This window comes from Herpailurus yagouaroundi, unplaced genomic scaffold (assembly GCF_014898765.1).
Source record: "Herpailurus yagouaroundi ecotype Mexico unplaced genomic scaffold, PumYag 186, whole genome shotgun sequence".
In the NCBI taxonomy this organism is placed as follows: Eukaryota; Metazoa; Chordata; class Mammalia; order Carnivora; family Felidae; genus Herpailurus; species Herpailurus yagouaroundi.
In genome coordinates, this window is record NW_024412417.1 from 7,271,044 (window position 1) to 7,283,304 (window position 12,261).

The 12,261-nt window shown below is 36.1% G+C and overlaps 1 protein-coding gene across 7 annotated transcripts in view; it reads right to left on the minus strand.

Annotated features, from left to right (window-relative positions):
- Positions 1-2,165: 2,165 nt before the first annotated feature.
- Positions 2,166-12,261, minus strand: part of PLEKHF2 (pleckstrin homology and FYVE domain containing 2) — a 28,692-nt gene continuing 18,596 nt past the window's right edge. For 4 of the 7 annotated variants that reach the window (XM_040494029.1, XM_040494026.1, XM_040494028.1 and 1 more), the window contains exon 2: positions 2,166-4,775. In XM_040494029.1, the coding sequence (XP_040349963.1) occupies positions 4,012-4,761 (750 nt within the window). In that variant the 5' untranslated portion in view covers positions 4,762-4,775 and the 3' untranslated portion in view covers positions 2,166-4,011. Of the gene's footprint in view, positions 4,776-5,157; positions 5,896-5,980; positions 6,275-12,261 lie in introns of those variants that run through there. The other 3 variants (XM_040494030.1, XM_040494032.1, XM_040494027.1) reach the window with 3 other exon arrangements.

Consider the following 12,261-nt stretch of genomic DNA (forward strand, 5'->3'; position numbering starts at 1 on the left):
ATAATGTATGATTTCATTTGTGAAATGTCTAGATAAGGCACATCTAGAGAGATAGAAAGTGGATTAGTGGCTGCTTAGGGTCAGGGGATTGGGGAAGGAACAAGGAGAGACTGCTAACGGTGCAGCATTTCTTTTTTATGGTGATGAAAATGTTCTGGAAATAGTGGCATGGTTTTAGAGAATATACCAAAAGCCACTGACATTTATACTTTAAATCAGTTAATTGTGTGGTATGTGAATTATATCTCAAAGCTGCTAAAAATAAAGAATAGTAAAGTATGTATTTTCTTTAAACACTAAGATAACAGGAGTATACAAAGTCTGATTAAAGTGGTACTTACTGCTACTTTGTTCTTGAAAAAACTACTAGAGAATACTGCAATCATTTTAACTAGTATAAATAATGTAACAATAACAATTTGGATGCTGTATTTATACCTACAAATATGCTTTACTAAAAGTAGAAACTAATGCAGTGTGACAATTCTGTATTTGATAAATTTAAAATCAAATGTTAGCAATATTTTCAACCAACTTCCTCTAGTCTTCAATTCTTGATAAATTAAAATGACAGGGTTATCATGCCAACCAATTGTATATATGAGTATACTGTTGTAAAAATTTTCAATTAGTGCAGATGCCAAGTATAACATAATTTTTAAGAAATTTGACTTGATATTTAAGAGAATGCCACTGATAATAACCTTTAAAAAAATGTACCTTTAAAGTTTAGAATACCCAACATTAAACCTATGAAGCCTGGGGCGCCTGGGTGGCGCAGTCGGTTAAGCGTCCGACTTCAGCCAGGTCACGATCTCGCGGTCCGTGAGTTCGAGCCCCGCGTCGGGCTCTGGGCTGATGGCTCAGAGCCTGGAGCCTGTTTCCGATTCTGTGTCTCCCTCTCTCTCTGCCCCTCGCCCGTTCATGCTCTGTCTCTCTCTGTCCCAAAAATAAAGAAACGTTGAAAAAAAATTAAAAAAAAAAAAAATAAACCTATGAAGCCTGACAGAACAGATAATTAATAAATGATCTAAAATAAAGTTATATTTTTTGAGAGAGCAAGCACACGTACAAGCGAGGGAAAGGCAGAGAGTGGGAGAGAGAGAATCCCAAGCAGGCTCCACCCTGTCAGCCTGCAGCCACACAGAATCCTATAAATTGTGAGATCATGATCTGGGCCCAAATCAGAGTCAGACGCTCAACCAACTGGGCCACCCAGGTGCCCCAAGGCTTTCTTTCAAAACTAAGTTATTTTAGGGGTACCCGAGTGGCCCTTGATTTTTGGCCCAGGTTATGATCTCATGGTTCCAGGGTTTGAGCACTTTGTTGGGCTGAGTGTGGGGGCCTGCCTGAGATTCTCTCACTCCCGCTCTTCCTCTGCTCCTCTCCCCTGCTGGCGCACAATCTAAAAATAAGAATTAAAAAAAATAAAAAATAAAGCCTTAAAATTACCATCAATAAATTTCATGCATTTTAATCCTAGACTTCACTCTTAAGTTTTATTTATCTTGTAAAATGTATAGCAATCTAATACGTGTGGATGTGCAAATCATTGCTATTATATGCTTTAAAGATACAACAAGTATTTGAGAACAAAATTAGCCTATCTGAGAGAAAAGAGTGTGGCTAAAGTACTAGAACCTTTCAAGAATCATTAGGTATACAATTGAATACTTATAATTAAATATTACAATTCAATATAAGAATTTCAGCATGAAGGTAATAAAGATATAGAAACAAAATGACTAACTATGGACATTTTATGTACTGTAATAAGGTGTATTCAATTTAATATTTTTGGTTGGCATCTATGGAATCTTGCTTCCTTTACATCAAAAGTTACCAATTTGGTTAATGTACTGCAGGTAAAGTCCAAGTAAATTTTATTCAAGAGGAATGGCATGAGAAATAGGCACCAAAGATTTACAGAAGCTTTAAACATTACAGAACAAATTCTGGAAGGAAATACATCTTGGATTCCATTTTGCATGGAAACTCTATTAAAAGGAGGGAAATTCTGTTTACTGCTCTGTCCCTAGTGCTTAGAACAATGCCTGGCACATAAAAGGTACCCCACAGCTACTGAAAGAGGTAAAATATGCAGAATATCATTACCTTAGAAAGGGAGAAAAATCTTCAAGTCACAGTATGCAAGAAACAGAGAGTTAAGTTGTAAGATATTTTTTATTGTAAAAACAGAGTCAATAAAGGTTGACAATGCAAATGTCATCCCAGATTTCCCCTTGGTTCTTGAATTTGCTGGGTTCCTATGTACCAGAAAGTCTCCATTAGCACTTCTCAGGCTTCATGGTCTTTTTGAGATATGTTGATTAATTATACTGCAATTATACTGTATATATTGCTTGGAAACAATGTCCATATGATATTAAAACAAACAAAAAAAACTGTTGTGGCTTTGTTTCACATTTCCTACAGGGAAATCTATGTATCTCAGATGCTTTCACAATCTAACAGTAAAGTTAGTGCCTTACCCAAACCCAAAAATTCTCCGTCACATTACTGAATCAAACAGTCATGACATCTGCAATATATCCAGATTTAAATATTTAAAAACACAGAAGTTTGGAATTTAAAATAAACCTTAGGCTGATTTCTTCATATTTGAAAGACTGTAGTTATTTGCAGCATACAAATGGAGAGAATAGTGCAAAATGCATCAAGTTTTATATGATAAATATACTTTCAACCTAAATGGCTGCCTCAAAAGCAAAAAGTGAAAAATTACTAATTCTCAAAAGCAATCTAGGCTGACTCAATGAAGTTTACAATTTAGAAAGATCAACTGCTACTCTATTTCTATAGACTGCAAAATGATTTCAGAAACAGATTAACATATAATTGTTTTACAAAAATAGAAGTATCATTTGGGACTTTACAAAACTTTATAAAATATAACACTATATTTGCAAATTCAAGATAGTTTCACACTGAAATAGACAATACTTCCACCAATATAAGTCTAGTCAAACTTAACTGGTCCGTCTTCATCATTCTTACACATTATTTCTTCCAAGTCTTCAACCCAAGTAGATCTATGCTCTATCGTGGGATTTTTTTTTTTTTAAAGAGATTGTTTAATTTCAAAAGTTTTGTAAGATTTTTCATTCTAGAAATAATGTTAAAGCAGATGAATTTATACCTACAAATATGCTTTACTAAAAGTAGAAACTAATGCAGTGTGACAATTTCAAATCAAATCCCTAAGAATGACAACCTATTAATTTAAAATATATATTTGACAATTTGGTACCTATAAAACATAAAAATATAATCACAACTATTTTATGGAAAAATATTCATATAGAATGAAGAAGCTCTAAATTTAGTTATTTGTAGCTTGCAGATGAGAAGTATTTTCTAATTATACCCATTCATAAATACTCATTTTATCACCTCAAAGAGCACCAGTGTATTTTCAAAACAAACTAAAAGTGAGAAGGTAGGGGCTTATTTCATTTAACAGTGCTATTATGATAAGGCACCACTTGGTATACGAAAAAGCCGAACAAAGTATTTTCAAATCACGTTTTTTTGTTACTGGTGTCTTAACCATTACATAGAATGGTTAGGAAAAAAGCTAATAATATTAGCTAACTGCGTTATACAACTTTTTCCATCATTTTTTGCTTTTAGTATTTCCATATAACAGAACATATAGTAAACATCAATGTAATACATGATCTGTTAAAAAAAAATCTTTTCTCAACCTTCCAACAAAATAATCTAAAATTAAACAAGAATAAGAAACCAAAAATTTATCTGGTAGATTTGCAAAAGTCTATCCCTGTAGAAGAGCGGGGAGTTGGGTGGGGGTGGGGGGACAAAATGACAGGACCTATTTTCTATAGAATATATCGAGGCACATAGGTTAAAAGATTCTCAGGCAAATTCATGGCTAGAGCAAAACTGAGAGAAAGCTCAGAATTCTATGTTCTCCCAGAGCTGATTTCTCAGGTAGTCACACCCAATTAAATATTTCAAAATATGTCCTTAGTCACTGCTATCATCATCATCATCATCATCAGATACATCATTTAAAGGAGACTTCAATGATTGACTGTAAGAGTCTGATCTAGTAGGCTGGCACGTGGCCATGTCCCCGGTGGAAAGCAGGTCATAGCAGAAGTCACAAATCCGCACAGGCTTAGAGGACTGGCTTGGAAGAAGAAATCTCTTTTCAGAGCAGGGCCCACAGACAACAAAACCACATTTGCGGCAATGGTGACGACGATTAACAGGTGTGAATTTCGCTTTCTGACAACGCATACATACAGTTGCCTCAGAGTCAGGAACCCAGACAGCAGCATGTTCATTACTGGGTGTCTTCCCACTTTTGGAGAGTAAGTCAGTAACACATTTATTTATGTGATTCATCCATTCTGATTTCTCAGTGGCAGTGGCAGCATAAACTGCAAATGATTTAGTTGGTGTCTTGATAAGCCATCCATTCCTTAAGTCTCCCTCATCTTTGATGGAATCAATAGTGACATTTTCCAGGGGAATAATATGTTGTTTGTTATATTTTTTCTTCTGGATGACAATATTGCCATATACAAGAATATCATTAAATAAGAAAAATTGCCTTGCTTTGGGCTTTTTTCTGCACAACTTAGTCAATACTCCTTCTCCAATAAGAACCCTTCCTGGTATAGTTAAGGGTTGACCAGCTGCTCCAAAACAGTTTTCTACTATATTTATACGTCTAGTATTTGCTTCACTGTTTGCCAAGCGATCCACCATCTTCTGCTAGTAGCCTTTGGGGGGGGGAAAAAAAAGAAGAAGAAATTAGCACACAGAAATTGGAAATTCATGTAAGTTAAAGATTATATAACCTAAATTTAACAAATCCATACTTTTACTTATAGGCAAAATACTCCAACAAAATTGTTTCCCTCTAAGAAAATCACAAAGCATACAAAAAAGGTTAACCATCTCAATATAGCACAATACTACTGACTTAGGTACTTATAAAAAGCATAAACTTCTTACAGACATAAAGGAATAAGCAACTGGATGATAAATAGAAGTCCTCTCTGCAAAATAATAATCCCAGTTCCATGAAATTTAATCTCAGAGGGGTTCTGAAGAAGAGGACCAAATTCTGTAAAAACTAAGAGAAATTAATTAAGCTATTACCATTGAGCTAAGGCCTTATTCCTCTCATCTGGATTACCAGACTGTCTCCTGATGTGTCTCCTTGCCTTTGGTCTTGCCCCATAAATCAATCTTCAGGCAGTGATTTCTCAAATGCAAATCTCACCATGTCATTATTCAAAAGAACTCCCTTTGATCTACAAAATGCAGAATTTTTAGCATAGCATATAAGGCTGTTCATTATCTTGTTCTTGCTTACCCTCTTAGACTCATCAGAAGTCACTCTTCACCTCAAACTTCTTCTAAGAATATCCTACTATTTACAGTCCATTTCATCACATGTACCTTCTCTTATGCTGTCGTACATCCTTTAATACTTACTACTCACAGCTAACTCTTACTGATCCTTCAAGACTCAGTTTAGGTTATATCTAATTCAGAAGTCTCCCTTAAACTCTATTAGACTAAATACATTCCTCTATGCTCTTTACATTCCATGTGCCTTTTGGTTTCATTCTTACCAAAGGATGAAATCTGTCTCCTTCAAAGGCTGCAATGGAACCTAAAAGACAGAGGCTATCTGATCTTTATCTCCGAAAATGACACCCTCCAGCACAGCAAAGGTGCTCAAAAATGTTGACAAGAACATTTTGGTATTTCATATTAATCTAATCTTAAATGACCATAGATTTAATCTCTAGATCCAATACTGACTTCATTCAAGTCCTTGAGTTGTGCCCTATTTCAAACTTACTAACCTAATACTACCATAACCAAGTCATATTAAAGAGGAGCATTTAAAGTTTAAAGATTAAGAACACAGTCTAATTTCCAGTATTCAGTTCATAAATTGATGATACTGTACTCCTTTTTGGTCTCCATTACAAAGATTCTGATTATTCCTGAATTTGTCTCTCCTCCAATTTTCGGTCCTTATAAAGCTCTCTTGCCCTCCACAAGGGTAGGCTCTGCCCTTAAAGTTGTTCCAAAGAATTTATATGATAATGCATGGCTCCAAACTGTGAGGACTTCTTTTTCTAATTGCAGCAAATGTGCCAACCAATTAAAGGTCTACTGTTCTATGCACAGTGCGTCACAGGAGAGGAAATAAAAACACCTCATTAACACTAAAAGAGTCTCAATCTCATTCATAATTCAATGATATACAACATTAGGATATTTTTTACTAATCCGATTAACACAAATTTTTTAAATTTCCTAAGATGAAGTACTACTGAGGATACAGGGAAACAGGCATTCTTGTACACTACAGAAAATATGTATACTCACTGATCTAAGTATTTTATCAAAAGAAATTCCAGTCGAGTGCATAAACATATGTGCAAGTATATCCAACATAGCACTGTTTGTAACACACACAAAAAAGTTGGAGAAGCTCCAAATGTCCACAAGAGAAACTGGCTGAACAATTTATGATACACCCATAATAATATGCTAAGTATATGTTAATAATGAGATAGGTCTAAACATAGTGATATGGGAAAATGCTCAAGATATTTAGGTGGGGAAAGAGTTGAATGTCATAATCTCATTTGTTTCAAATATATACTGTGTTTCATCAAATCTAAGATACTATAAGACACATCCTCATTTTATGTGCCACTGAAAATGAAAATGCTGACAATTACATCATGGCATAGCCCTGATTATATGACACCCCAAATTGAGACATCAGTAAAACATGTTCATCTTTACACACAGTGAAATATGGTTTAACATATAATCATAGGCACTTATAAATATGTAAGCACACACATAGAAAATAAAACTAGAAAACTATATAATGTCAACAATGGTTACTTACTCTAAGAAGTACAATTATAGATAATTTTCATACTTTACACTATCTTCAAACATTCAACAAGTATTTATTTTGTTAATCACTGATCTAGGTACAGGAGAAAAAATAATACACAACACATGCAATGTCCTTGCTCAAGGCTTACATCCTAGCTGGTGAGAAGGGAAACAGAAAACAAAATCGAGAACCAAGTTATAAATTAATGTACTGATTTTTTAAAGTGATTTTTAAAAAAATGTTTATTTTTGAGAAAGACAAAGACAGCGTGAGCAGGGAAGGGTAAAAGAGAGAGGGAGACAAAGTAGGCTCCAGTCTCCGTGCTGTCAGCAGAGAGCCCAACGCAGGGCTTGAACTCACCAACCATGAGATCATGACCTGAGCTGAAGTCGGATGCTTAACCGGCTGAGCCACCCAGGAACCCCTTAAAGTGATTTTTGAAAAAACAACTAAGAAGCTACTCAGACTAGATGGTCAGGGAAGGCCTTTCTAAAGTGGTATTCTTTCAGCTGATAAGGAGGAACTAGATATACAGACATGAGGCGTGGAGATAGAGAAGTATATTTCAAGCAAAAGAAGTAACTGAAGGTCCTAAGGCAGAAGAGATTGGTGCTTTTAGAGAACTGAAAGTATCTATTTATTCCCATCTAAATCAACTGCAGATTTTACTTCTTTGGACATACAGATATTAATCAGCTCAAATGCAGTGCAAACAGGTTTCCTATTATTGCTACTACTGGAATTAATACCATCCAAATTTGTGCAATACTTTTTACATTCATTATTTTCTGACTTTAATGGTCTCAAATTCCTGTGAAGTAATTAAACAAGTTTTTACATCTTCCAAAGAAGCATCTAATAATATTTGCTGAAATGTGAGCTGAAGGAGAAACTAAGGCACAAAGACAGACATTCAATAATGTCCAAGGCAAAACAGCCTGGAAGTTATTCTACTCATTGGGAGTCCAAGCACCCAGCTGAGCATTGCATGCATTACTGTATATCCTACTCAGGGCAACCTTACAATAGAAATGCACTATTAGCTCCATTTTATAGATGGGTAAACAGATATAAAGGAGTTAAGAACGCTGTCCAAGGCTGTCACAGAACTGGGGCTCCATTGTGTTTCCTCTGTGCTGTTACCAGTATATTATGGTACACTAATTATTCCTTAAGGCTCCATTGATTCTACAAGAATTAAGAAAGCTATTGCTAACCTTTGGACCTTCACTGCAAACCCTAAAAAAAAAGAAAGAAAAGAATACCAACTGGAGAAAAAATAACCTGAAAGGACAAGTCATCATACTTTATTTAGCCAGTCTCCTGAATGGATCATTCTTCAAATTTTACAATTTTAAGCCTGAATCTCTGTTCATAAATCTTGCCCCATTTAAGAATGAAGAAACAAAAGAGATGTTTGGGCATCATTAATTGATATTTGGCTAGAACAAATAGCTTTCAAAGTTTGACAGTGACCCACATAAAAAATACATTTCATACTGCAGGATTACAAATACATACTCATAATTCTTCCAACTATAAATAATGTATTCTGTTATCTTCATTTATTTTAATGATAGTTGCAGGCCCACTTGATTGAGTTCACTAATGGATTGTGACCTATATTTGAACAACAATGAACATAAAGACCTCTCCATTATCCCTGTTGGTCCTAAAATATTTCTGTATGGACATGAAGAAGGACATGAAGAAGGGAAGCACTAAGCTAAAAAACCCAGGAATACACAAATGCCTGTGTGCACAAGCACACACACAATACAGAAGTAGTTGGGTATCCAGCAGGGACAGCACATAGAGGGATGGGAGAATAGGGGGAAGTCACCAAAAGCAAAATCAAAGTACCACTTTTAGCTGGATTACTGCTAGGTACCCCAAAGCAAGGTTCTTTGGTAAACTGGATTAGGGTACTACCCTTTCACTCAGGGCCTAAACAGGGCCTCTGCCTTCCCCCAAAGGCCAAATTCAAATTTACCAAGAGCACAATGAGGTGCCTCAAGCAGTAAGAACTCTTAAAGACTTTTGTGAGAATATAGAATGTAAGATTACTCAGCCAGCCAAGGAAGGAGTCCTTTGCATAACTTACTCAATGAGGGGCACAGAAAAAGAAGACAACTCTAAGACGTGGCCTAATTAACTTTTTATCTACTTTTCTTAGGAAGGAATACCACTGACTATAGGAAGAGTTAGGAAGAAAGCTTCCCCATCCTCTGGCAGAGATGATTTCCTTAGAACAGTTTCCAAGAAATAAAATTACTTGGTCAAAAGGCATGAATATTTAAGGCTGTTACCTTTTACAAAATTTCCATTCTGAGAGGTAACACCGATTTACCAAGCAGCACAATGACTGTACATACCTAATCTTGTCTCACATATTTTTCCTCAAAAATGTCAGCAAACTAGATACCAAAAATGGCATGTCACTCTATTACTTTCATTTACTTTTTTTATTTAACATTTATTGAACACTTTTTAGATGGCATTCTTATTCTCCTCTCAGAGCAGAGTCTACTGAAGGAGAAAGGCAGTAAACGATTCTGAAAGGTGAAGTGCAATGAAGGAAATCAGCAGGGTGTCAAGATACAGGGAGAAACTCATTTACTAAGTAATTCAAAAAGGGTTCACTGAGATGGTGCAACACACTGAGTCTTAAAGGATAGGGAGGTCAGCCATGCAAAGGACTTAATACTACGGGCAAAGGTCCTGAGACAAAAAATAATATACTACTTTTTTTTTTTAGTATAATTTACTGTCAAGTTGCCTAACATACAGTGTATACAGTGTGCTCTTGATTTTGGGGGTAGATTCCCGTGATTTATCGCTTACATACAACACCCAGTGCTCATCCCAACAAATGCCCTCCTCAAATCCCACCTTTTACTTTTACTTTTAATTTAATTCAGTGTTTTATTTCAGAGCTACCTAGTGAAGCCAACCACTTTCTAAAGTGTTTATTAACCACCCATATTTCTAAGCTTGTATATTTAGGAATTATTCATTTGTATGAGTGTTTCACACATAAAGACTATTAACCCATTTATTTCTTTGCTTTTCCTAGTATATTAAACTGTATTTTATGGTGGTTGACACAGAGGCAGTTTTATTTCTTAAACTTAGACATCTCCCTTTGTGAAATTACATTACTCCTAAGCTCTCCTTATCCAGATATCAGGTGCACCTACAGGTTTCATCTGCTATTAGAAAGTAGAGCCTTCCCAGGAAACCTTTTGTAAACTGAAAAGGCTAAAAGCAAAAAAGCAATTCCCATTAATTTATATGGAAACATTTTTGGGTGTTCCCAGACCAAAAAAAAATCCCCCACTTTTAGGCTTTTCTGATACCTTAGGACAAATCTTACTAATGGATACACAAAAATAAATCAAGATAAAACAGAGATGCATTACCTAAGATACAGTTCAAAACTATGGTGGCTTGATGCAGAGATGCTGAACTCCAGGAGAGGAGCTTGGTGGTGCCACTGTCACTGCTCGGGGTATGTACTAACTCTATGATGGCTCACTGCAAAACAAATACTATTTTCTTTCTTTTCTCATTTCTTTTCTCTTCTTTCTCTTTCTCTATTTTAAATGTTTATTTTTGAGACGGGGGAGGTATAGAGAAAAAGGGGGACAGAGGATACAAAGTGGGCTCTGCAATGACAGCAGAGAGCCCAATGCAGGGCTTGAACCCACAAACCATGAGATCATGGCCTAAGCCATTTAACCAACTCAGCCACCCAGGTGCCCCTATTTATTTATTTATTTATTTATTTATTTTAATTTTTAAGGTATCTTTACACCCAATGTGGGGCTCAACCTCACAACCTGGAGATCAACGGTTGCATGCTTGGGGTGCCTGGCTGGCTCAGTCGGTAGAGCATGCAACTCTTGATCCTGGGTTCATGAATTTAAGCCCCACATTGGGTATGGAGCCTAGTTAAAAAAAGAGAGAAAGAGAGAGAGAGAGAGATGCATGCTCTACTGACTGAGCCAGCCAGGTGCCACAAAACAAACACTATTTTCACTTGTTTCACCTTTTTTTATAAAAATAAAAATCCACCTTGGGTTTCTTTCAGCCAGTGAACAGAAGTACTAATGTAGGTCTTTCATAAAGTTCAAAAAGTAGGGGATACCTGTATTTATTATCTATGTTTATGATATGAACTTTACGTTTAATTCTGTTATCCATCTGAAATTTATTCTGACATAGGTAAAAGTTCCTTTTTTCTTTTTGAACATTTGCATTCTAAAAGAGCTAGCCAACTGCTTTAGAATGGCCAAATACTAAGTGACCTCAGGTTTCCTCACTTGTAAATGGGAATAATAGTAGCAACAGCTTTGTCAGGAAGAGGATTAAATGATAATGCATATAAAATGTTCAGCAAGTAGTCAAAAAGTGGCAACATTTATTAATGGTATTAATCTAGGCTACTGATTTACAACACCCTCTTTATAGTGAACTTTTATATATTCTAACATCTGCTTCTGGGCTGTTTGGTCTAATCCATTATCCTGTTTTCTAATTCTTATGTGATTACCATGCATCTGGTAGGACTAGTCTAGGCTATCCTCATTACTTAACCTTTTAAAAACGTCTTACCTATGGGGCGCCTGGGTGGCGCAGTCGGTTAAGCGTCCAACTTCAGCCAGGTCACGATCTCGCGGTCCGTGAGTTCGAGCCCCGCGTCGGGCTCTGGGCTGATGGCTCAGAGCCTGGAGCTGTTTCCGATTCTGTGTCTCCCTCTCTCTCTGCCCCTCCCCCGTTCATGCTCTGTCTCTCTCTCTGTCCCAAAAATAAATAAACGTTGGAAAAATAAAAAAATAAAAACGTCTTACCTAATCTCCTCTGTTTATTTGTCCAGGTGAAATCTACTAGGAGAGTACTTCCCAACCTTAGCTGCACACTGGAACCACAGGAAAGCATTGACTTCCAATATACTGGAAAAAACCAACCATCTCAATCTACTAAGTTCAAAATACCCCTCTTATTATATTTTAAGCCATTTTATGCCTAAGTTATAGAAATAAGAATAAAGGAATAAAAAAAAGATTTTAAGAACAATCTTTATAAGACTTTAAACAGCAAATTTCTTATCCCACATTTGTTATTGAAGGTATATATATCCAAAAAAGCAACTAATTGCTCATAAGTTATAACACCTGAGTCTATAATATATTCATTTCTTTTGTAAAAAATTAAAAAAACTATTTTTGGGAGAGGGAGAAGGAGAGGGGGAGGGGGAAGAGGGGGGAGGAGGGGACGGGGGGGGGGGGGGAGGGGGGGGGGGGGGGGAGAGAGAGAGAGAGAGA